Raw genomic sequence first — 27,867 nt, forward strand, 5'->3', positions numbered from 1 at the left:
GTGACTTAATTATCCATGAAAACTATTTTTAGGATGTTGGAAATAATTATTTATTTTATTGTAGTTTATTCAGGTAATAACTTTGGTTTTCTCATATTGAATAAAGTCAGTTACTTAAAGGTAGAACTTTAAATATATAATAGTTTATGTTTGTTAACATAGACACTTTCATTCTTGCTAGTAAGGGGGAAAGCTATTCCTCAGACTTTTAATAAAAATTATAAAAGGTAGGAAGCCTGTAAGGAAGGAGAGTAAGAGATAGATTTCTGAAGTAAATGAGACAGAAATGAAACATGGATCCCTAAGTTCAATAATTAATTTCATTATCTAATTCATGTAGGTAATAATTTTCTCAGTGCCACAATGACATCCTTATTCCTCAGGCTATAAATAATGGGGTTAACTAGTGGGGTCATGGTTGTATACAAAAGTGAGAGCACCCTCTCAGTTACTGCTGAATGACTGGTCTTTGTTCGCAAATGGGTCAGGATTGCTGTTACAAAGAATAAACTGACAACTGTGAGGTGGGAGGAACATGTTGAGAAAGCTTTAGACCTTCCTGTGGCTGATGGCATCTTCATGATAGTAGTGATGATTCTCATATAGGAATTGAGTATCCATATAAAGGGAATCATTCCAAAAAACACAACATCAGCATAGACAGAAAGTTCATTCATAGATGTGTCTCCGCAAGCCACTTGAAGTACTGGGTAAATATCACAAAAAACATGATTAAGTTTTACAGAGTCACAGAAGGGCATAGAGAAAATCTGGTATGTCAGTCCTATCACAACTGGGATTCCAAGAATCCAGGAACCAACCACAAATCCAATACATACATGATGTCTCATGATGAGAAAATAGTACAAAGGCTTACAGATAGCTACATAGCGGTCATATGCCATCACAGCTAGAAGGAAACATTCTGTGACTCCAAGAATAAGAAAAAAGCAAAGTTGTACAGCACAAGCCCATAAGGAAATATTTCCATTGTGGGTCCATAGGTCTGTCAGCATTCTGGGAACAGTGACTGATGCATAACATATTTCTAAGAAAGAAAAATTGCCAAGAAAATAGTACATAGGTGTTTGGAGAGATGGATCTGTTTTTGTTATTATAATGATAAGGCCATTTCCTATCAGGATGCTCAAGTATATGACTAAGAAAATTCCAAATAGAAACCCTTGTAGGTTGGGAAGGTCAGAAAATCCAAGGAGAATAAACTCTACCACCATGGTGAAATTTTTTCCTTCCATTTTTTTTCACATATTTCATTTGCAGAAATAATTCAAGGCAGGAAAGTCTCTTTCCTTCACTAGGCAGAGAGTTTGTTTCTATATAAAATGAGAATGTTGAACCTCCTGATTTTTAAATACTTTTGCATCTAATCTTCCATGTTTTAGGCTACCCTCTGGTTCCAGGGTTAAGTGCATAAGCTCTTCTCTGACTCCAGTATTATATATCTTAAGAGTAGAAACTTAGAGACAAGCTCTTTTCAAACTTCTAGGAAACATTGTCCAGAGAGCATATTTTCCCATATTGATTGTACTTAATTTGTAAAGTTGCCAAAGTCAGTAACTTAATACCCCTGTGTTAAATATTTAATTCTTGACTTTCAAACAGAGGATCAAAGATACTTACTGAAATGCCATCTCAAAAATTTTTGAACAAAAACACCTGGGGTGATATAGTCACTCAGATATCCTGATCACCACTGGGAAAAGGAGGTCACTAGGCCAGAGACATATATAAATATATAGAGAAAATATGTGATCATGGAATGTGTCAAGAAGAGCAATTTATGACTGTGATGCTCCAAAGTTGGTGATGGATTAGCACTCTTCCCACTTGTCTTGGTCTTAATATCTTCACCAGATACCACCGTACTGCTCACTGCTGTGCATGCCTTGTCTGCAGTCACCAATGTTTTGTAATTCTAGTTAGACTGAAATCTTCAGTGACATTGAGATATGTAGATATTCTTTTATTCTTAGTACACACATTATCTCCCTTGATAGAGAAAACTGAAACAAAAGAGCATGAATAACTTATTCAACCTCTCCATTATGGTTTACTACCTTATTCGCCTATATTGTTGGTTATCTATATTTATATAGATATAGATACATCTTCCTGATCTTCTTTCAACAGTATAGATTTAATATCAATTTTGTTGCCTTTTCCCTTTCTCAGCAGATTTAGATCATTCAGAATTATAGGACATTTCATACAATTCATATTGGATTGTACTCTCATTTCCTTCTATTAATTTATTTTGCTTACATTTCCTATTTAAAAGAAAAAATAAACTAAAAAAAATGTTTTCCACTAAGTTGGTTTTTGAGTACCTAGCTACCCATTTTATTCAAATAAGAATAAAATAAGAAACACCTTTAGAGCTAAAAGGGATTTCAGGAGCCATTTAACACAATTGGAACCTCTGGATAAAATTAAGCACTACAACATCTGAGACATGTATCCATCTAACTACTGCTAATGGACTACCAAAAATGGCAGTAGATAGAATGCTATTCCAGGTCTAGTGTCTGGAATTCCTGAGTTGATATCAGATCACCGATATTAGTCATTTAAACCTATTTATTAATTTAAACATCACTTCATTTTCCTCATTAGTAAAATGATAATAAAACCCATCCCAGGGTTTTTGCAAAGATAAAATAGGGTTACATTTAAAAAGCACATTGCAAACCTTAAAATAATATGTAAATGCTGCTACTGAGGATGAGAATGATAATTACCTTAAGAAGCATCATGCTAATCCTACCTCAGACACTTCCCAGCTGTGTGACCCTGGGCAGGTTACTTGAACCCCACTGACCACCCTTACCACTCTTCCACCTAGGAGCCAATAAACAGAAGTTAAGGGTTTAAAAAATAAATATAAAAAGAAGCATCATGCTATTTTTGTATGTCTAATAGGAAAGTTTTCTTTGGTTATGTTTTATTTTCCATTTGCATCCATGCAATTATTGCTTCTACTCTCAATATGCCCAGATTCCCCCTTTCACTAAGTTTAGAAGTTTTTTGGTTGTTTCTCCCAAAACTAACCATCTATTTTTTTACAAAGTAAACATTTTACCTTTTTGATAAAAATCAAATCCAGAATAAAATTTCTCCTACACAATTCCTTTGCCTTTGAAGGATAAAAATATTAAAACAAGTGAAGGAATCAATAGCTTATATTTCTTTGAAACTATCAGAGATCCATCAAATGTTCAGATAACTAAAGTGCCATCTAATCAATAGATTTTATATTATGAAGTTGTAATTGTTTCCACAAACATCAATTATTTTGATTAGACAGGAATCTCTTCTGATTGAAGGCAGGACAGAAAAAAATGCCCTTATATATCAAGATATTTCAAAATGCTAAACATTGATTAGCAAATAAGTAGTCAAATATATGTATACATATAATATTTCCCAATGAACATTCTATACATTGTGTATACAAAGGGAGAGAAAAGGAGAGAGGAAGACTATATATCTAAAGATGCTATTATGCCCCAAGATATGAGTAAGTCATAGAGACAAAGAAAAGATTTTATGAACTCATTCAAACTAAATAAAGAGAGTAGAGGGAATGATATATACCAATTATTATTATTATTATTATTATTATTAAAATACTTCTAAGAAATTAATTCAATTGTAATACAAGACTAATTATACTGAACAACAATGTCTCAGGATGACAAATGATAGCACAGAATTTAATCATGGTAAAAATAAATATGTCTGGCTGTATGTAAGAAAGACTGTATAAAGATACTCTTTAAATCATATACAAACATGCACTCACATTTGTAAATTGGATTCCCATAATAAAATTATTAACTTCATACTTTCATGAGACAAGGAAACTCTAAGACTTATTTTTTTCTAGTTTTATTGTTCTTGTTTGTGTTCCATCACATTGAGATTTTCATGTCCTAAACAGTGTGATTTCTTCTACTAATAATATACTATCTACTCTAATTCATCTGCCAAATTAATTGGTTTTGAAAAAATACAATGAATAAGGTTTTTACTATGAACATTTGGTTTAAAAATCCTCAAAACACCTAATATTATATATATATATATATATATATATATATATATAACCAAAGGGAAAATGGGGTCAATAAGAAAGAATATATAATGGGAAAATAGATTAAACATCCTGGTTGCTGGAAATCTGTACCTCCCACCTCCCAGAACATTATTGTATAGTCTCCTTTAATTGTATTGTTAATGTATTGTTAGAGTCATTATACATACTGGCATGTGGCTTTTCTTATTCATGTCTAGTTTGCTTTAGGCTCCTGAAGCCAGCTCATCCAATAATTACTTCCACATGTCAGTGGAAGGTTCAAAATCCTCCACAGTCTTAAATCTCTGAAATTGATTATGTTTCCAATACACTGCATTATTTCTCTTTCACTAAATAACTATTGACCTTCTATGTCTTCATCTAGCCTTTACACTTTATGTGAAGGCTTTTAATTATTAATAATGACTTCCTACAAATATGGATATCAGCATTAAAATTCTTTGCATCAGCAAAATTCTTTATAATTTTCCAAGTACTTTCTTAAGCATGATTTTCCTTTATGTATGTTGTTTCTAAACTGGAAATTACCATTATGAAAATGAACCCAGCTGATGCCAAAGCAGATAATAGGATTTGTATATAATAGAGAACTTAGATTAGATGTTACCAACTCACATATACTTCTCAATTTATAGAAATTGAAGATGACACAATAAATTAGTTCATACTTACTTTTCTTGGATGGGCCAAAATTATATCCAACTGCTTCTTGCATTGATGAAGATATTGGCAATGATTTATATGTATAAAACCTGAATTTACTTAATACTTAAAGTATATAAAGCTCTTTACATAAATGAATTAATCTCACTTTCATTACAGCCCCATTAATTTAAGGGCTCCAAAAGTCATACCAATTTTACCAATGAGAAATATTCAGATCAATAAAATCAATAATTCTAATGAAATCATGTTATTTTTAAGTTAAATGACTTTACTGATGTGCCTGTGTAGCAAGTTTCAGATGTATAATTCAATTCCAGAGCCCTGCTGATTCGCAGAGCACTGAGTTTTTTCACTGTAACATAGCTCACTTTATTAAGCTTTATACTTTCTTTGACTCTATATTCATCCAGTTTCACTTGATCAAACCTTGCAACAGTGAGCACCCTCTGATTTCAAAATAGAGATCTTTAAATAGAAAAGTTCTTTGCCCTGTTTATCTCTGTAGGGACACCTCTTTTTCCATATCAATTTTCAAAACAAAAATTAAATGTGAAATTAGGGCTTCTGGCACCAAGTCTAGGGCATCCATAGTCTAGGTTAGCAAAAATAGAGTAAGGAAGCTATATATGGAACTACTATCCCCCAGTTAGGAGTCAAGGGACCATGACTGCAATCTTGGTCTGCCATAGGAGCAATCCATATGCTGGCATTTTTTTTAAATGAAACATACTAAAAAGTAGCTACTGTGTTCACTTTTATATAACATGGTAATAATGAGATTCATGATCATCTCTTCAGGATTCTTTAGGGAAAATTAATTTATGGAAGTTCAAGAATACTAGCTTTTTTATTTGTAATAGCAATAATGAATATCGTCACCTATCTGACCTATGTTTTTTTTTCTTTTATGGCGTCTCCATGGCAAATAGGATCTAATAAGACCTTTTCTTTAGATGATGAAAAATATTTGAGTTGGAGTAGTAAGGCAGGGGCATTGGCTCATAAAATAGACTTTTTGGTAATAGTACTGGTGGTTAGTGTAAGATTACCCTTCCATCTGACTATGATAAAAGGACATATGTGGAAGTGTAAAATCTATTAAATTATCCAGAAATTTCTATATAAATCTAAGCTCTGATATTAATGGCTTCTCTCATCCTTGTCAAATAATTCCTCATTTTCAAACTTAGTCTGTAATTCCCTGAAATGAGAATATTAGAATGTATCATATCAGTGATCCTTTCCAAATGCCACAATCCACAATTCCTTAAGTGTAAACTTGGCACACAGAACATACAAGATAAGTATTCCAAAATGACTTGAACTGTTGTAATCATGTTCCTTTCCTAGGAGCATGTTGAACTGTTATATTCTATTATATACTTTATTCCTATATGTGTATCTATATATACTATATTCTTATTTAAGATTCAGGATATGGTTTACCATGTTTTATATACCAGAGTTGAATGGGGATTGGTCTGGTATCTTTATCTGTGTTTGTATGTATGTGTCGACCTTTCTCAAAGGCTTACCCTCTTAAAGGTTTACATGAATCCTTTTAACATAGCTACTTATTAATTGTTCTGGGTTAGAAATGAAAGAGAAATAATGTCCTTTTGCAAATATCTAAGAATCATAAAGATGTAATTTTCTTTTCTTATTTAATGCAAATACTGTTTAGGGGAAAATAATAATGTTAGTGGGGGTGGGGGGAGATGAAGTAATATAAATAAATTTGAAGGTGTGAGGCAGGGGTGGGGGTTTATTAGAAAAAAGTGTGAAGGTTCTAATAAGCAGACATGAATATTTCCAGACTTCATCCTGGACCTATGAGTTAGAAGCAATGGATAAAGGAATACCCTATAAAAAAGGACTTAAAAAGTAAAATATGTCTTTATGAGTATGCCAGGATTCTATTAAAGTAAAAAGGAGGAAAGGATGCTAATCAAGAAGATTAGAAATAGACGTACAAGCAGGCTATCTAGTATATGGATGTTTCTGAAGGAACAAACAAAAAAATTGTTTAAGCAAGATACAACGAGATCAAGGTACTTCTAGCTCAGAGATGAAACAAGACCAGGAAGTATCAGTAACAAAGTAGATAATGGAGATGCAAGTATTAAACAAAATCTCTCCAGGCTACAGCTTGAGCTACAGTAATATAAATAAGGAAAATTTCCATTAGGAAAATGTAAATTCTTGAATGTAGGTACATATATACCACTTTAAATTAAAACAAGAGAGGAATATAACAACTAAATGGCACATAATGAGACAACAATAATAGTGAACAATTATATAGTCAATACTATGTGCCAGAAATTGTTCCAAGTACTTTAAAAATATGATTCCATCTGACTTTCACAACAATCCTGGGAAGTATGTACTATTATGATTATTTTATAAATGAGGGAACTGAAGCCTTGTACACTGTGTAAGCACTCAAGATAAATTATGCATATTGCGTTTTGGATTATTTTAAATTCCTTTGAAACTGAAGTAAATGTGGCTTTGCAAGTGGACAGTACTGTGACTTTATTGAAGTCCTCTTTTTAATGGAGTCTTAAAAGCCTCCCTTCCAATAATAACTGAGGGTAGAATTAAAGATTTTTTTGCCTCCCATGATGCAAATATACACATTAAACCTCTCATTGTGAGGTGCTAAGAAATAGAATATTAATTAAATATTCTTTCTCCAGGATATGCATTTCTAAGACAATGCCCTTTGCCAGTAGTCTATATATCTGAACCTTCAAAATTGGGGATACTCCTAAACTATGCCAAAGATTGTTACTATCCAATAAATCTACCTCTCTTTCCAGGAGACCAGATTCTCAGGTTACACTACATAGAAAATTTTACTCATCTAACTAGGATTTTAATGATCAAGAATGCTATTGTACAAGAACTTCTTTCTTAGGCCAATAGTATAATAAGCCCATCTTGATCCTGTTTATTTCTCCATGATAACCATTTCAATGATTACTACTACCATAAGTGGCAAATACTCAGAGTAGTCAATGTTTTTTCTGGTCTCTCGCTTGTTCTCATAATAAGAAAAAGATGAAAGGAAACCAAAAACATCTCAGACCTTATGGATTTGAATGACAAAAACACCTCCAATGTACTTCAATTCTAAAGGTCAATAATTGTATATGAGGAATACAGGAAGGTAGAGAACTAATTCCCACCACCTCCTATATCTTCAATATCTCCAGAATAAATATAGGAGGAGAGAAGTGGGGAATCCATAAATAGCTGAATATTACTGTCGGTTTGTAGATGATTTTGAAGGATAATCAAAAGTGTCACTCAAATATAGTACATCTTCCCAAGTTTCTGAGCCAAATTATTATTATTAGAACAACTCTGATGGTCAAAAATCAACCAAAAATTTTTCTCCATTCTTTTCTTAAAAATGTTTTTAAGCTCCCACTTTGTGCCAGGCACTGTGCTTATGCTCTATAAATATCACATTTAATCTCCTAATTAGTTTGTTCTATTAACTAGGCATGAATGTGGAAGATTACACTGCATATAAAGCAAGATAAAGGCAGTAAATGATTATAAATAATGGTTCACTCCTGATTTCAGATCATGAAGTACACATTTCCATTGCCCTAATTTTTTCACTATTAAGTATTTTGTTATCCACCAAATCAATTATGTATTCCTTTGAATAATATCCACATGCTAGATTTTGTATTGTTCTCCAAGGAAATGGGTAGACACTGTTATTGGGAAGTTCACTTAAGGCAGAAGAATAAAAAAAATACTGATTTAGATGTGAAAGGTACCTTTGAAACTATTATGTAGTCTTTGTTTCAAGATTTTTCAAATACATTTAATGGAATCCCAGAATTCTCCATTATGAACACAAAAGAGGTATCCTCAAGACATAATTCACAACTCTTTATGAATTCAGGTCTCTGAAACATATTGTCACAAGGGCTTAGGCTTACCCACAATATATAATGTTAACATTCACCAAAAACAATTACAAAGTATTTTATTTTCAGTTTTAACATGGAAATTGCAAAGATATCTGAGAACTTAATAATGTAAACAACAATGTAAGCAAATGGCTGGACCTGGATTTAGGAAGACCTGAATTCAAAACAGTCCTCAGACACTTAGTGAATATGTGGGCAGTTCACTAAGTCCTTATTTGCTTGTGTTTCCTTGATGGTAAAATGTACATAATAATAATACTTATCTTTAAGGTTTACTGTGAAAAATTAAATGAAATAATATTTGTAAAACACTTGGAAGAGTTCCTATTACACTAGAAAATTAATGTCCTTACTAAAGAAAAAGTAAAAAGAAATGAAATTCCCTAAGTGATACAGCAGCCAAGTGATATAAAGCAAACTTAGGAGGAATTTTAACAAATCATATAGTATCTGGGAGTAAAGATGTTGCTTGAGCAAACCACTAAAATATATTTGTGGAGTGAAATATTTTTTTCTTCTAAATTTTACTGACAAAGCATGAAAAAGTAAGTATACCAAAGATGCTAACAATAAGAATATCAGATAAATTTCTGAAATATGTGGAACTCCACACCAGAAATTAGACATTTATCATCAACGTCAATTCAAACTCTATCAATTTTTCCTGAATAAACCCCTTGAACTTAATCACACAATGATTTGAAATTGCCATTTAATAACTTGATCCTACTAAAAAGGAAGTCTTGAGTATTGGGTAAATCTAATGTATTCTCCAGTACTTATGTTGTCCTTCTTTCCTGTTAAGTGGAAATAATGTGAACTACCTGTGGTAATTTGTGAAAAGACAAAATATTGCCATCCAGTTTTTCCTCTCTCTGAATTGCCATGGAATTTTCAAGTTTACAAAATATGGAGTAACTGGACTAATGCATATTACAACAATAAAAAAGGCATCATTTGAAATAGACTTTATTTAAAATAAAGGTTGAATGATCAAACTTTCTTTTTTAAATTATAAAGATATTTTATTTTACTAATTGCATGTAATCACAAATTTCCACATAACTTTTATAAAGTTATATGATCCAAAATACCTCTCTCCCTCCCTTCCTTCCCTGCTCTTGGAGTTGGCAAGCAATTCAATCTTAGTTATGCATGCAAAACATACATATTTCTGTACTGATACAATCAAACCTTTGATTTTTTTAATAGTCTAAGTTTTTAAAAGGTCATAAATAATTCACAACATCTGGGTAGATTATTCAAGTAATGACAATGGTTTTCCATCTGGCACTGAGAAAAATACTTTACTAAATAGAGACATTTAAATATGCAATAAAATATCTTCTCTGGTGGCAAACAGACACTATCGTTTTAAGAAAAAGGAAAGGGTATTTGGAATGCTTTTTTTTAGGAATGCTAAAGGTTTAAAATATTGGTAAAAGGAGGGAAAGATAAGAAGTTTTGAATAAAAGTAAGACTAATGGAAAGAAGCTTGACAATAAATTCAACAATTCATTTCATTATCCTATTATTTAATTAATAATTTCCTCAATGCCAAAATGACATCTTTGTTTCTCAGGCTATAAATCATGGGGTTAACCAGTGGGGTCACAGTGGTATAGAAAATAGAAAGCACCCTCTCGGTGACTATGGAATGGCTGGACTTGGTTTGCAAATGTGTCATGATTGCAGTTATGAAGAATAAGCTGACAACAGCAAGGTGGGAGGAACAAGTTGAGAATGCTTTGGACCGTCCCACCTTTGAGGGGAACTTTAATATGGTTGTGATGATTCTGATGTAAGAATTAAGTATTAGTATGAAGGGAATTATGGCAAAAAGGACAACATCAGCATAGACAGAAAGCTCACTCATTGAGGTATCTCCACAAGACACCTGCAGTACTGGATAAACATCACAGAAAACCTGATTGATTTTAGTAGGGACACAAAAGGGCATAGAAAAAATCTGATATATTAGTCCGATCACAACTGGGATGCCAGTGATCCAGGATCCTACCACAAGTCCAATACACACCTGGTGTCTCATGATGACAAGATAGTACAGAGGCTTACAAATGGCCACATAACGGTCATATGCCATCACTGCCAGAAGGAAGCATTCAGTTATTCCAAAAATCAGAAAGAAGCAAAGTTGTGAGGCACAGGCCAACAGAGATATATTGCCATTGTGAGTCCAGAGATCTATCAGCATTCTTGGAAGAGTGACTGTTGCATAACATATTTCCAAGAAAGAAAAATTCCCAAGGAAAAAGTACATTGGGGTTTGGAGGGAAGGATCTGCCTTAGTAATTAAAATTATGAGACCATTTCCTATAAGAATACTCAAATACATGACTAAAAAAATCCCAAACAGAAACTCTTGAAGATTAGGAAGGTCAGAAAATCCTAGGAGGTGAAAGTCCACTTCAACAGTCAGATTTCCTCTATCCATTTTTTTAAATTTAGTCAGTTTAGTATAGACATGTTAATTTTCTTTACTAAACTCAGCATTCTTGTTAAAATTAAGTTGTCTGATTAGATCATTTATCAAGTCTTCTACCTCTCATGTTCTATATCTTAAATTTTCCTCAAGGTCTAGCTTAATACATTAAGTTCTTCTTGCTCTGAAATTCTTTAAATGTAATAGCTGAGTGGCAAATGTACTGCTTCCAATTTTCAGAGGGTTTATTCACATTCTATCTACTATATGATCACAGGTGCCTAAGACTATAGTTAAATGGCTCCTAATGAAGTGTATATCTTTTTTTAAAAAGCCCCAAGGTAAAAAGATAGTATTTATTATGCCTTATTATGTGCTGGGTATGCTACTGAATGTTGTTAATATGAACATAAGCAAATAGAAAGACAGTCAGATGTTATTTTAATAAGGCAAAATAAAAGACATTTTCTGAAATTACTTATTAAGAAATGCTACACCAAAAGACCTTTATCATAGACCTGGGATCCATTGTCCCACAATTATGCTTAGTAGTCCAGACAGAGGTCACCATTAGAGAGGTGTCATACGCATATACACACTTAAAAATAAACATCTATTGCAGTGTTTTGTGAGGGAGGACATGCTTCTGATTCTTCAGGAGTTTTGATATCCTTGCCTTGCTCCCATTGTTCTTGGTCCTTCTATCTTCTCTAGATGTTTATCCAATGACAACAGATGGGCACTAATTGGTCTGTAGTCTCTCCTCTGCTTCCAGATCCCAGATTAGATGAAGTTCTAAGGAACTTGGAGCTCTGTATGTGCTCTCTCCTTCCTAGTCCAAAAGACATTCTCCTTGGGAGAGAAAATAAAATAAAATAACTAAAAATCAGTTATGCACTCTATAGTATGGCATCATTTCCATATACAGTCAATTTTTCTGTCTTATGTATAAGTCTTCCATGAATTTTCCCCATTATAGCTTAAATCTCCACATTTATTACCCTTCATCTTCCTTGTCAGGTTTACTTATTCTAAGCTCAGTATTTTAGTGCACTTCACTAATCTATTAGAGGTAAGTTAATATTTTGTTTTCATCCTCTATTAACTTTCATTATTTCTATTTTCTGCTATTAATTTTTTCAAATCAAGTTACTAGTAATGTGTACTTCATATTTAGTAACTACATGGGGCCCTTCATACAATTCAGAATCACAGATATTAGGCTTAGAAGGGACTTCAATTGGCCATGTGAAACATTTGAAGTGTCACAATAGAATACACACTCTAGGATAACAGGCAAGTGACCAAGTTCCTGCTTAAAATATGAGAGGAAAAACATTCTTTTAAAGATTAAATGCATTGTGTTTTTGGAAAGACTTAATGATTTGTAAATTTTGTTGGGTTTTTTTTTTGATTGTTTATTTTGTTTTCCCCTAATATTAAACTTAACTTTGAATACTGGCAATTCTTGCCCCAGATCTCAGTCTGTCTAGCTTTCCTCTTCCTCTAACATAAATTTTAAAACATGGTATCTTTGCCCAAAACTTTCCATCATTTCCAACCAAAGAAATATTTTCCTCGTTATTGAAATGATAGTCAGAATACAATTTCCCCTTGATTGCTTCTTTATCTTTGGAGAATGAAAATATTTTTAAAACATGTAAAGACATTAATATGCTCTTTTTCTTAATAAAGAAAAAGTTATCAAATATTTGGATAACTGAAATTCCTTTTCTTTGTTACATCATGTCTCAATGCTTGTCTTGTTATTGTTTTACCAAATTCACCATCCATTTTGACAAGATCTTTCTCTGTGTCTGCCTCTGACTCCTTCTGCCTTTGTCACTGTCTCTGTCTTTCTCATCTCACATTCTCACCTTACTTAACAAAATTGAAGGGAATATGTGGGAATGATTAGAAGCTATGTGACAACTTTTTATCAATTCCTAATTGCTAATGTTCTTTTTAAATTAGGAATTAATTAGGAATGCTAATGTTCTTTTTTCTTCCTTTTGTAGGGCAATTATGAAATTCCTCTTTTTATAGTATAGTTTTGAAAGAGACATTGTATAGTTTTAAATCTGTCTTTTCTCAATCTGTCCTATCTGTATTGGATTCTTGATATAAAGGATGCTTTTCTGGGTATGCAACTCACACTTTTAAAGTGATTCCACAATTTTCCAAATGCTTCAAAGCTCACGTCTTCTTCTGAACAAGAAAAACAAAGGGGAAAGAAGATATTAAGACCTAGAAGATGACCAGAATCATTAATACTTGCAAAACCTATGAGATGAAGTTGTTACTGAGCTAATTTTGATATTTTTTGTTTTCACAGTTGTGAGTGGGAAAGAGCAAAATATTATAAGATTAGATATTTTTTGTGATATCTGCTTAGAAGAAAACTTCAATAAAACAAAGACATAACTCCAAAATTGAATGAAAATGTTTTATCAATTACTGATACATCTAATTTGATTTTTGGTATTTTTTTTACTTATTGTTTTGCTTTTTAAAAAAAATAACCTGACGAACAGAGACATTGTCATAAAAAACTTGGCTTGGACCTTCTCCATAGTGGGTACATGGTATCCAGACTTTCATAAACAAATTGGAAAACAACAGAAATCAATTTTTTAAAATATGTACCTCAAGCTTTTAAACTTCCTTAATGTCAGTGAAAATTTGTTTTAAATTAAGTTGACTATTTCTTTTGCTGTGTCTCTATATGTATGTGTGTAGAAAACTTTTAACGTGTGTGTGTGTGTGTGTGTGTGTGTGTGTGTGTGTGTAAAACTATAGAGGATAATCAGCTAAGAGTCTCAAAGTGAGAAAGTATTCTTACTTATTTGAAAACCATACAGAAAAAAATGTGGATCTTAATCTCTTCTGATGAGAAAGCAGTATGACAAAGAAATAAATATAACTGTTTCCTAAAGTGAATGTATAGCCCTTATCACACACTATCTTCATGTTTTCATTTGATATATTTATTTTCTCAATTTTCAGAAAATCATAAATTATTTAAATATTTATTGGAATTGGGGGAGAGTTGAGACTTGCGATTTTATTGGAAGAAAGAACTTATAGGGAATATGCCACCTCTATTCATACTAAACTGTAATACCAGAGAGTAAATATTTGATTTAGAGTCAACAAAGCATCTAGAGATCAATTAGGCTCATACACACACACACACACACACACACACACACACACACACACACACACAAAATCTCTTGTCACAAAGGTTGAAGATGATATAATGAAATCAATTGTATTTACCTTTCTTGAATGGGGCTAAATCATACTCAACTACTTATTTTGATGTTTATATTTAAAATAACATAGTCATATAATAACTGTTACTTTCTGAGTACCTGAAGTTTTTACAAAGTTCTTCACATCCATATGCTAATTTAAAATTTGCAATAGCTCTATAAATTTAATTTCTATAGATATTATCTCTATTTTACAGATGATAAAAATCAGACTTACTATAGAAACAACAAAAATCCCATCAAGTAGAAATTAAATGACTTGACTATAGTCAATTCAGCAATAAGTATCATATTTGAAATCTAAATCACTTTTTCCATAGCACAAGTGTGTTTATTCTATAGATCCGTGAAGTTCTCTTCCCAACCTTTAAATCATCATTAATCAACTCTTGCAAGAAAGATGAGCCTCATTCAAAAATTATCTTGGAGTTCAAACCAGACCTTTATATTGAAAACAGACCTTCCCTTCTTACATCCTTGGAGACATCTCCTCTCCCAGGTCATTTACAAAAAAACAAAAACAACTTTCAAGTGATAAATTATATCTTCTGACAAGAAGTTCAAGATGATATAGTAATAGACTAAGGAAACTTTGTGGCCTAGTGAGAAGAGCTATAGAATTAAAGTAAAGGAATCTTGCCTGCTTACTTTACCTTGCCAAGAAATAGCTCTGTGACCTTTTATATCTTGCAGAAGAGTAGCCATGCTGAGTAGTAAGTCTTGTCCCCTACTGCAAAATAGTCATAATGAGACTCGTGATCACAATTTATTATTATTTGGATGTTAAGATTAAAGTTCTCTGGAGATTGCATATTAACTTACAATTATTTATTAAATAGTGAAAAATAGGTTGGAGAAAGAAAAGGCGCATAGTCCCATGGACTGTTGCCTAGCTAACCAGTGATTGCTGCTCACTTTGCATCTCCATTTACTCCTGCTGCTTGACCAGCACAGACCTTTGAGCTTCCTTTATCCATATCTTATCCCCCCACTCTGTGACAGCACTTATTCTGGGTCTCCTTCATTGGACAGACAACTTCAGTCCATGTCAAAGGCCAGTCTTTTGGACTTGAGACAAGAGGCGGCAAGCCGTTGGAAGAAAAGGCAAGCATTTTCCCAGAAGCCAGGAGTAATGTGGGAAAAGAGCCAATCATCTTCCAGGGAGCCAGGAGGATAATGGCATGAACTCAGAGTGCTCAGATGTTCCCCTTATACAGATAATTCTTGGGTCTTGTTTTTAATCCAGTTAAGAGATGAGGACTGAACAGAAACCCAATACACTAGAGAATGGTTATCAAATTTAATATGAAACTTTCATTTTAAAATCCTGACTAATCTTAATGTAACAAGAAAAGCAGTTCAAGCTGGTGTTCAATTCTCACAGGGAGGAAGTACTTCATAAAAAGTCAGCTATTCCTGCATAATATTTTATATTATTTATGTTATTAATTATATCCTTTATATATCTCAATATGTTGAAATATCATTTTAAAATATTTAGGCATCCTAAACATTTAAGACATTCCCATCATTTTTATATTCAGGTATTATTTAGTAAAGAAATAAGAACAGCATTTTGGGGGAGAAATTTTAGGAAGAGATTTTAGGTAGGACTATTATATTATCTATTGCGTCTTTTTTTTTAAATACTCATTGAAATTTTTAATTCTTTTTAATAACAACTCCAACTATTTTGGATTAAAAACTTGCTTTCCTGAAATTTTTCTCTATGGAACATATTATTGAACAATATTCCCCCAAGATCATAGGCAGTAGGCAGTGTTCCAGTGTTCTTGACATATTATGAGAAATAAAGTTCTTAATTCAATAGAAATGATTCAGATATTGAAGAATGGATAGAAATCTCAGCTCTAATGCATAAATGATATCAGAATAAACACTTATTAAGACACTTATTTCTTTATTTGAGAGTCAGAGAGACAGATAAGGAAGTTTTCCTTTAAAAAATTTCAGACATCTTAAACATATAAGATATTCTCATCATTTTTATATTCAGGTGCTACTTCGGGAATAAATATGAGCAAACTTTATTCGGAGAAAATAAATTTTAGGAATGGGTTTTAGGCAGGAATATGTGAAAATAGGCAAGAAATAATGAAAAACAAAAATCCATACATAGTGGAATTGGAATAAATTTGGAATCAAAGAAGAATGCTGGGCGAATCTGAGGACATATTTGCATCTCTTTGATATTAGATAAGATTGTAAAGATCTTTTATTTTCTTTGATGCATTTATGAAAGGGGACTATAGACCTTGAGATAATCTTGACATCCTTCTTCTGAATGTCTTTTTTTTTCATTGCATTTTCTCTAACTTTATTTCAGGGCATCTGCAACTCAAAAAGTTCTTTGTGCATAGCCTCTCCTCCAAATGCATTCATTAGTCTCTAAGCTGGATCCATAATCTACTTCCACCATGTATTTCACTTATCAAGCTCCACTTTAAAAAAAAAAAAAAAAGCTAAAATCTGTTTACTTATGAACCGACATGTATATGGAATGAAAAGCATGGATGATTTATGAAACAAAGTTCATTTATCTAAGACCTTTTAATAAATGTTTCTCTGTGCCTCTGTGGATGCCAGACAAAAGACAGAAACAAACTATTAAAAAAATAAACAAAAAGACCTCTGTGGATGATCAAGGACTCAAAAGATCAGAGGAAGTAATAGGAGTCTGGATTGGAGATAGTCTCATTCTGAAGCTGGCCTATCATTTCTTATGGTTCCCCATCCACTCTATTTTTGATGTAAAAGCCAAAAGACATGCTAAGGCAAATAGAACCCAGTCATTGGCCAATCAGCAAAGAAGAAATCACATAAAATATGAACTTTTTATCTGTGAGTGAACAGAGTTGGCTTCCTAGCTTCCAAAAATTTCTCTTTTCTGACTTGGCATATTTATTCTACAAAGGAAGTTATTTGTTGAAAAAAATAATTCGAATAATCATTTATTAAACACCTACTCTTTATCAGGTATTGTGATAGCTGCTAGTGGTAAAAAAAAGTTTTAAAAAATGAAACAATTTTTACCTTAGGTTCTATGAAAAAGTTTGTTGGATTAGTAGGAAATGAGAAAAACTTCAATTAAATGAGAAAGAAATCGTTTAGTAATTTGAATGGGTTAGTCATATGGAACCATAATAAAAAATTTATTTTGAATTGGACTCAAAATATGAGAAAGCATATGTGATATGGAAGAATATAAAGATAAAGATAAAAAACTAAGGACCAAGAACATGGATTAAGGGTCATAACCAAATTTAGAGTAGCAAATCAATCTTCTCTAATTAGGACCACTGCTTTCCCCATTTCTTGAAGGGATGACAGTTTTGAGCAAACTATATTTACCCTTTTCTTACTAATCTTGGCTATGTTTTACATAGCTTGAGGGGAATGATTAAAATAATAATTTAAATTGTGAAATTGTGAATATTTTGCAAATCATTAAAGGAAAATATCACAAATTTTTCACCTTATGAAATTTTCCTATAAATTTCAATTCAAATTATCTTATAAAAATATGTTTAAAGCAGTAGAAGGATTTGACTTTTTTCCTCTGAGAATAATAATTGAATTAAGTGTGAATAAAAATTAAATTAATATAAAATATATCTGGCTAATAGGTACAAATGAAAAATTATGGGGGAAAGCATGCTGGTAAAGCTGTTGAGCTATTAGACTTTCACAAACTAATTGCCTTTTTCATACCATAAGAATCTTTAGATGAAGTATAATATCTGTGAACAGGGAACCCAGTATTATAACACAGTAAAATAATTCCTTATTATATTTTTTTGGTCAGAATTCTTTGTTTTGGACAAGAGACTAGTGTGAGGAAAATTAAAATGTTTCTTCATCAATTGGGAACAGCATCTTTATCCTTTGGCAACATCCATGGTAACAACAAATATAGAGGGTGAAAAAAAATGGATAAGTGGACCAAAAATGGGAACAGTTACTCTTGTTGGGGGTTTGGATTTTAGTTGGCTAATTGTTTTTATTATGAATATGACTGAGAAATTTTCTGAAAGTGGCTGTAAGGAGAAAAAAGCTTGCCTTTAACTCTTACCCTGTAAATCAGTTCAAAAAATACCTTACAATTGAAAAGTTTGCAAAGGATGAAATGTTTCCAGAGTGGTCAGGTTTCTGATAAACTTGAGATGAGTGAATAAATGGATGAAAATTTGAAAAACAGATATTTAGTGAATATATTTTTCCAAAAACTTGTTAGGTTCCGTGTACACAACTACAACAAACAAAATATTCTCCACTCTCAGGAAGCTGACATTCTAATAGGTAAAGGAACCAAAATTTGGGAAATTAATTTGGGTTATTATCATCTAGTATTTTATTTGTCTTCTTGATTTTTTGTTCAATTATTTCTTTTTTATGTCTATTTTGATTGGATAAAAGAATTAAGCCCTAGGATAAATATTTCTTCATCAACATATTAGTTCTTTTACAATATAATATTGAAGAACTTAAGAATAAATTCATATATTTGGTATGAAAAAATAATTTTATCAAAACGAATATTCAAAATATTGTTTCATAATAGTATACAGATAGAAAAATATATTTTTATGAATGTTATTATTGTAATAGCAAAATAAATAAATTTTAGTATATGACAAGAAATATACCACAACCTGAGACTTTATTGATAAATCATGTTATCTAGAGATAAATTATAATCTCACACATAGTGTCATAGTTAAATGACATTTGGATGTCACCATTTTAAGAAAATTCCCAGTGAGAATGGGAAATACCTATGAGATGAGAACATCATAAACTGCTTTAATAACATTTTGCATTATATTAATTTGACAAAAAATATGTGCTTGTCCTTGAAAATATTTGTCAAAAATGAAAAAAAAATGTGTTTTACTAATCTTTAAATGGGAAGATTAAAATAAGTGCAAAACTTGTTTAAAAGGGATAGATTTCATAAGTAGAACCAGGAAATTATCCACAGTAACTGAAACATTGTGGGCCAATCAAATGTAATTGACTTTGTTACTAAGAACAATGAAATGATCTAGAACAATTCCAAGGGACTTATGAGAAAAAATACTATCCTCATCTAGAGAAAGAACTTTGGGAGTAGAAATCTAGAAGAAAACATGATTTGTAGCTTGTTTATATGGGTAAATGATTTGGGGTTTGGGTTTTAAGATTACTCTTACACAAATGAATAATATGAAATAGATTTTGAGTAACAATATATGTATAACCCAGTGAAATTGCTTGCCCACTCAGGGAGGGGTGAAGGAAGAGGGGAGAGATACAACAAGAATCATGTAACTTTGAGAAAAAATTAAAAATGTATTTTTAAAGGAGATAGATTTTAGTTAATGGAAGTTAAATTTCCTGATGATAAATATTTTCAATAAACACAGTGAACTTAGAGGCAGTAAGGCAATGATCCCTAAAGGTTTTTAGGCAATTTGGGGGCGATTATTTGTCAGGGATATTTAAAAGGAGAATTATATTCAGATTTTGATTGGAATGCAAAATGTTATAGGGCCTTCCAAATTGATTGTGCGTGAATTTACGTTTTAGAGGTTTAGAAAACATGCTAGAAACTATTTTATTGGTTATTCATACAATATCACTATACTTTGTTGTTTAGGGTGGCACAGAATGATGTTTAATTAATAAATTCCAATTTCAAATTTTATAAGGTTCACACAGTTACTTAAAATGTTTTTTTTAGTATTCATTTTTTTAAATTTGTATTCATTCTTAGTCTGTTAAGACACATGGTAACACTTGTAAGGTGGTATCTTTTAGTTAAATATGATAAATTAAATGATCAAAATCACTTGTCCTCTTCACATCAAGATTTGGAAAGAGTTGAGTATTTTTTTTAAACTTAGGTCAAATTTTATTAGGGGAAAATGACAACATTTTTATTATGAACATTATTAGTGTAAAATTAAGTCTCCAAGTGACAAAGAATGTAGTAATTTAACAAATGGTAGCTCTATGGTCCAGTGGTCAAAAATTCTAAGGAGAGTTCAATGAATGAAACCTTATAACATTTGGAAGTTAACATCTTGAAGTGGAAATAGGTGGATTTAATTTATTCAATACTGTGGATATTGCCTCATTTAAAGCTGGATTATTTAGATTTTTTAAATTGTGTGTCATTTCACATCAAAAGGGAACATAAACTTCTAAAATCGTATATAACATGGTTTCGCAATTTAATGATATAATCATAGTTACAGCATATAGAGAATAGAATCATCTCAATAATTTTAAATTACAAGAAACAATTCATAAAGGCTCCACTATATGGAGAAGGAAACTGGATAGTTTAGTCAAAAATTGTTTTCTAATATGGCTCATCAAGGTGATAATTTTTTTATTGCTTTTATGAAATCCTTGTTCCTTAGGCTATATATCATAGGATTAAACAATGGAGTAACAATAGTATAGAAAAGGGAAAGCACTTTTCCTGTTCCCCTTGAATGACTAGACTTTGGTTGAAAGTATGAAATGGAAGCAGAAATAAAGAATAAGCCAACAACAATGAGGTGAGATGAACACGTGGAAAAAGCTTTGGATCTCCCCAACTCTGATGGAAGCCTTAGGATTGTAGTGATGATCTTGATGTAGGAATTGAGTATGAAAAGAAAAGGAACCATACCAAACAGCAAGGCATCAGCATAAAATGAAATTTCATTCAGAGTTGTGTCCCCACATGCCAGCTCCAGTACTGGGGGGAAGTCACAGAAAACATGGTCAAGTTTGTTAGAATCACAGAAGGTCAATGAAAATAACTGGTATACTTGTCCTATCTGAATTGGAATTCCACTAATCCAGGCACCCACAACAAGTTGAACACATGTCTTGTGATCCATTATGAGAGTATAGTATAAGGGCTTACATATGGCAACATAGCGGTCATATGCCATCACAGCCAAGAGCAAACACTCTGTAACTCCAAGAATGAGAAAGAAACACAATTGAATAGCACAGGACAGCAAAGAAATATCTCTGTTCTTGGTCCAAAAGTCCTTCAGCATTCTGGGAAGAGTCACTGATGTATAGCAGATTTCCAAGAAGGAAAAATTCCCAAGGAAAAAATACATGGGGGTTTGAAGAGCTGGATCAAACTTGATTATTAATATGATAAAACCATTTCCTATTAAAATGCTTGTATAGATGATTAAGAAAATACAAAAAAGTAATCCTTTTATATTAGATTGTTCAGAAAATCCCAGGAGAATAAATATGTCCACATCAGTAAAATTTGCTTTGATAATTTTGTCTGTTGATTCCATCTAATGGGGAAAAAATGAAGAATAGTCATATTGTTTGTTCTCCCGGAGGTTTAGTTTCCTCTTCTATAAAATCGAAGAATTGAATGGCATGATGTTTATGTTCCCTTCAATTTTTCTATGTTCTAAAGTCAATTTCACTGCTAATATTCTTCTCTCTTCTTTAATATGACACATCCATCACACACGTGTCTAAGTCCATCATTTAATATTATGTATTTTAAATTTTCATCTATAACTGAAAAATCAATATTCTATTATCTTCTCCTCAATAACTCTAGTGTTCTATCTTCTAATGGTATGCATTTAAAATCTCTTTACTAGACTTAGTTGATATATAGTACTCCATGTAGATACATCTTGCTAAAAAATAGATTACTTTAAAATACTAAAATACTTTAATTCAAAAGTAAACCATGTGACTGATAATATAAACAACAACAAAATAAAATGAAATAAACAAAACATAACAGCAGTATCATCCACATATAAGATCTGTCTCCAAAGAATATGATCACATGTGAGTAGCAGTCATATTTTCTGGAGTATAAAGGAAGTTAAAATGGAATATAATGACTTCTCATCAATCTTGAGTTTCTTTGTGAGCCATTGTATTTCACATTTTATGAACATACTTTATTTTTTTCCCTATATGGTAAATTCTCCCAGTATTTCTGTATTGCAGACACTAAATCATTTGTCCCTCCTCTCAACAGGCTTCTTTGATCTCCTAAACTCAAAGCCTTCTCCCACATACCAATTGCCAACAAGAAAAAAATTATTGTACAATAATACACCTCATCAAATCTCACAGACATCCCCCGTATGAAGGTAATTAACACATATTATGAATATATCTATATGTCCACATATATTTTGAATAATTATGCATATGTATATGTGTATATATAATAATGAATATTCTATATCAGCATTCATATATATTATATGTAGCCATCATACACAATATGTGTGCATATGTACATATACATATTCTATCAATGACCATGTAAAGAAATACTCTTTCAGTTATATTGAGTAGAATATAACTGTAAATAGTTCTGAGCTTTCACTTCAGAATAATTAAATTATTGAGAATTATTTAAAATGAAAATAACTGATAGTAATGGGTAGGGGAATGTAAACAGATGGTGGTGTCAATCTGCTATTTGTGGTGCTATAAATTTTTTTCCTAACCATTTTGAAAAATAGGAGACAATTATGTGAGAAAAGTAATTAAATTTCTTTTACAATGGCCTAGTCATTCCATAGTAACAGACTTTCAGATCTGGAAAGGTCTTCACAGACTAATATAGGGATTGTCAAATTATACTGTGTCATATAAGCCAATGGCCACTTGGTAAAAACTTAGACCTTTTCTCATATTTAGATGAACAAAATGAAATATATATAATTACAACTGAAACTCGTTATATTAAAATACTATTCTCAAAATTAGGTAAAAAAAATTCATGGAGTCTTCCTGCTCCATCTTGAAGTATCATAGGCATAGAGAGGGGAAAAAAAGATTTCTTTATAATATTCACCCAATATATCATCCATTGTTTACTTAAAGAATTCCCAGCATAGGCTTCTTTTAAAGGAAGGTTTTTTTTTTTCTTTATATTGAGGCTAATGTGGTTATTTGTATGTGTGTGTCTCTCTCTCTTTGTGTTTCTCTCTCTCTATCTCTTTCTCTTTTCCAGGAATAACTACTCTTAATTTTATTCAAAAATAATCACAACCAAAACAAATTATATGTAATATATGTGCAAATATTTGAAAACAGTTACCCGATATATCGGAAAAATTTTTTGACTATTCAATAAAAAAAATACACTTTGTCTCCTTTGAGTTCTAAACTTTCATAATTCTTTAAGTATAATAGTGCTCTGCTGTATTCATCTCTTTAGCAAAATATCTAGAGAGACAAAGGGAAAAAAAAGATAGATTGATGATGAATTCCCTTCTTTTATAAAATTTTTATTTAAAACTAGAGAATAGGGGCAGCTGGGTAGCTCAGTGGAGTGAGAGCCTAGAGACAGGAGGTCCTAGGTTCAAACCCGGCCTCAGCCACTTCCCAGCTGTGTGACCCTGGGCAAGTCACTTGACCCCCATTGCCCACCCTTACCAATCTTCCTCCTATGAGACAATACACCAAAGTACAAGGGTTAAAAAAAAAAAAACTAGAGAATATCTTTCTTAAGGTTTCCTAAGAATTTGGGGGCTCATTCCTCTTCTGCTATTTTATTATATATCACTAACCCTATTCTTTCAATTATTTTAATCTGTCTTTCTGAAATTAAGGGATATCTCATGGTCAGAATTCCTTTATTTATTTCAAAATCTAAAGTAGAATGATTACCATCTGACACTCCTTGGTTTCCATTATTTCATCCCCATAATTTGTTATATTCATGATTATCACATAAAAGACAGTAATACTTTTTAAATTCTTTATTTTTTAGTAGGACAGAGTTGTTACCTGCTCAAGTCATGCAATTATTGTATTCTCTATTTTTTTTTGTGTAGAAAAATATTCCAATAGATATCTGAGAAACTGAGTTCCCACCAGGAATTCTAGGCCCTATCCATGTTCCAGAATTATTATCTATCATCTATTTTTCAAACTCCTCATCTATTTCTCACATTAAAGATTATACCTTAAGGAGGTTAACATAACATAAACAAGATAAAAGCCTTTTGTTACATAGAAATGTTGGATATTTTTAGTTATTTTAAAATATGAAAAATATTCATAGAAGTAACATTTTGTTATTGAGAAAAAAGAGAAAAATGAAATCTGAGGATGACTGAATAAATTATGGCTTATAATTAGGAAGAAATATTATTGCCCTTTTTAGAATAGATGAAATAGGGAGCATTGACAACCATGGAAAACTTGAATGAATGAACCCTGACAAAGGAATGAAAATCTAGTAAAATATCCACAATTACATAAATTACACAAAGGAAAATGATATTATCAAGCATTCATATATATTAATTTCATTGAAAATATGATTTTTGTGACAAGATAGGGAAGTATAATCCCTTTATTGATACAGAGTTTGGTGGGATGCAGACTAATTTTGCTCATGCATGAAAATTGTATTGACATGTCATCTGGGGAGAAATTATTTTTTAATTGTTTATAAAGTAAATTTCTCTGTCTATCTCTTTTTATACATCTGTGTTTTTTGTTGATGGTGAAATTGGCGTTATGTACAACATATGGTCATTCTAAATTTTACCCTCACTCACTGAAGCTTCTTTTGTAATAGAGAAATTCTTAAGTATAAAAAAAGCAAGAGAAACAATTGTGACAACAAATATGAAGACCATTCTTCTTAGTTCTACTCTTCTGACTAGAAGAAACAGTTATACTTCATGAACTCATCACTAGCCACTACCCATTAGTTTTATTTTTATTTATATTACTGAAGTCATTATTCATCTTTTTCTCATATTTTTTAATGACTTGTTCTAGAATACTCCATACAAATTTACCATTACCTATATTCCTATCTAAAACAACAAAAGTAAGTATATAAAATAAAAATGACTAGACACATTCACAGGGGAATACTTATATTGGCTTTTGGACAGAGAAGGTAGATGGCATGCTACAATGAGCTATTCTTGATTATGTCCTCATAATCTTCTCTGGAAAATTCGGTTGAGCTTTATAAGCAAAAGGAAATCAATGGAGGGACATACTTACCTCGAGTATCTGGGATACAAAAATCATCAGGTTTCCTGGTTTTCATGGACAGTTGACATGAAATGAGACCTCCAGAGGTCTGCTTCTTGTTTTTGAAGGTATTGAAAGTTTGTCAGTTCAGATGTGTTCCCACTTCACTAAGTTCAAGAGTTAAAGAATATTAGTCTTAATATTCTGTCATAATTGAAATTAAGATAAACTGAGGGCACAAAGTTCCAAGCACATTACATTTATTGGTAAGATATCCCTCAACTCTTCAATAAGTCAAAATACCACAAGGTATGGCTTATACTAGTCAATATGATTGGTTACAAAATATGAAGTATCATAGATGATGAAAAATAGTATGAGTGGATGGAAGTCAGAAATGCAGGACTAGAAATAATTCTTCCATCTTGTTTCTATGGAAAGCATATTGGTAGTGTCCACTTGCATGGCTAGGTATAATCACAACAATAGCAGTCTAGACTTTCTTGAAGGACCACCAGAATTATAGAGATAACAGACTTCTTGGCATCTACTTGCATCTTTCAAGGGGAATTAACAAATTAATAGATCTCTATTGTTCATGGAGAGTAAGATGAGTAGAGGAAATACATTTCATTGAGTCTAAGTCATTGATGAGACTGCTTAGTTCAAAGAGGAAAAACTAAACTTCTGCACTTAATTCAGAGACAAAGAAACATGGCACAGACAATTTTACATTTTCAGGGTGAAATAGAATAGAATTAATTACAAAGTAGAATCACAATTAATTTCATTTTCTCAATTTCTTACTGTAAGGATAAATGATATCTAGCTCTCACTAATAACTGCATAGCATTTTAAAGTCACTGAATCTATATTTACATTGACAATGTTTTTCCTCTCCAAACTGTAAATAATCAGTATATCATTTATTTTTTATATCCTTTGTTTGTTATTTGTGACTTTTTTAATTACTCATGTTAATAAGATATGGACGTTTGTAAATTTGTACATTAAAATAATGATTCCTTGTCTTTTTTGGCTTATGTTCATTTTATTTTTCCTTGCCTTTTCATAGTTATGATTTTTGCTTTGATGGGCATGGAAATTAGAAAATTACAAGTGCTATATGAGCAAAGGTGTCTTTTTGAAATCCATGATTTTTTTGTATAGCTTTACAAGAATTGCTCCATTTTCATTGTTTAATTTTGACCTCTTATTAAATTTTCATAGTTTAGACCAAAAAAAAAAAAAAAACTTAAAGATCACAGGCACAAATAAATCTTCAAATAAGAGAACATAAAGCTAAGAGAATACAAAAATGTACACTTACTTCTCAGAGTTTGAATAAATGCACAATCAGATGCTTAATAGAGATCAATAAAATTATAAAAATCTATAAATACTGATATAAATATGATACTTTAAAGTTTGGAACTTTTTCTGGATGTATCAGTTGTCCCAAAACTCTTAATGCATTTGCAAATTCTTCCTACAATTACTTGTGACACAGAAATAACAGATGAAATTACAGATGACATAGAAATTAGATATGAAACTGTTAATGCAAAAAAAAAAGTGCTAGTGACTTTAACAAGGCCTCATATTCATTGTTAGATTCAGGCTTCAAACTCCAATCACTGGTTGCAGGGTCATTCATGAAGCAGTCCCTCAATAAAGGAGATATAACTTTTCATACCACTAAATCATGGAACAGAAACCACCTTTCTTCTAACCATATACTTTGCCTTCTTGGGGTTCTTAACTCTCATTGTTCTTTAAATAAAATGGCCCCCTGATCAACTCTGCTCTTAAGGGATAGCTCCTTTTCCAGATACCTTTTTATGTTTTTTAATGAGAAGCAGAATTTTCCAAGTATAAGTCCAATATGTTCAACAAAATTTAATGAGGCATGGTGTAGTAGATAGAAAAGTAGATTCAGACTCAAGGGACCATAGGTATATTCCTATCTCTGAGATTATTTGCATGACAGTTGGAAAGTCACTACAAATATTTCTGCCTGTATTTTTTTTTGCTTTCAACGTATTTTTTCTAATTTAAATTATTACTAATAATTTTCATGTGCTTCCCAGTCAAATTAGTTATTAAATAAATTAGACAGTATTTTGGAATAAAAAAGGTATAAAAAATGAGGTTTTAAAAAAAATCAACATGGAGGTTTTCTAAGAACTCCCTTCTAGAATCTCAGAATTAATATTATAATCTGCTTTTCCACATTACAAAATGTGGTTCCAAAATAATACACTTGGGAGTTAATATATATTACCTTATGTCTTCTCCAAAGGTTCCATGCTGAGAAGAGTATGGGCTATTTATATGGGAGTGAGGATACAATTAAATTAAGTCTCCTCAATTCTTCTAATATACTGACATTAGAAA

General features: G+C 31.6%; 3 protein-coding genes across 3 annotated transcripts; all 3 read right to left on the reverse strand.

The window, feature by feature from the left end:
• Positions 1-332: 332 nt before the first annotated feature.
• On the reverse strand, positions 333-1,433 carry LOC123252643 (olfactory receptor 10AG1-like). The gene is made up of 2 exons (XM_044681912.1): positions 1,375-1,433; positions 333-1,245 (listed from the first exon to the last, which is right to left on the reverse strand). The coding sequence occupies exons 1-2, from the start codon at positions 1,431-1,433 to the stop codon at positions 333-335; spliced, it is 972 nt and encodes a 323-aa protein (XP_044537847.1).
• An 8,837-nt stretch (positions 1,434-10,270) lies between these two features.
• Positions 10,271-11,194, reverse strand: LOC123252644 (olfactory receptor 10AG1-like). Its single transcript, XM_044681913.1, has one exon. It carries the CDS (start codon positions 11,192-11,194, stop codon positions 10,271-10,273), a length of 924 nt encoding a protein of 307 aa, XP_044537848.1.
• Positions 11,195-20,840: 9,646 nt separating this feature from the next.
• Positions 20,841-21,779, reverse strand: LOC123252645 (olfactory receptor 10AG1-like). The gene has a single exon (XM_044681914.1). It carries the CDS (start codon positions 21,777-21,779, stop codon positions 20,841-20,843), a length of 939 nt encoding a protein of 312 aa, XP_044537849.1.
• Between the last annotated feature and the right edge of the window lie 6,088 nt (positions 21,780-27,867).

This window comes from Gracilinanus agilis, chromosome 6 (assembly GCF_016433145.1).
Source record: "Gracilinanus agilis isolate LMUSP501 chromosome 6, AgileGrace, whole genome shotgun sequence".
In the NCBI taxonomy this organism is placed as follows: domain Eukaryota; kingdom Metazoa; phylum Chordata; class Mammalia; order Didelphimorphia; family Didelphidae; genus Gracilinanus; species Gracilinanus agilis.

Excerpts from the sequence above, each read along its gene's own strand:
- LOC123252643 (XM_044681912.1), bottom strand. The coding sequence starts at position 1,433 with ATGCACTTAACCCTGGAACCAGAGGGTAGCCTAAAACATGGAAGATTA. Across the intron at positions 1,246-1,374 it reads GGAAGATTAGATGCAAAAGT|AAATTTCACCATGGTGGTAG; the intron begins ATTTAAAAATCA and ends AATGGAAGGAAA.
- LOC123252644 (XM_044681913.1), bottom strand. The coding sequence starts at position 11,194 with ATGGATAGAGGAAATCTGACTGTTGAAGTGGACTTTCACCTCCTAGGA.
- LOC123252645 (XM_044681914.1), bottom strand. The coding sequence starts at position 21,779 with ATGGAATCAACAGACAAAATTATCAAAGCAAATTTTACTGATGTGGAC.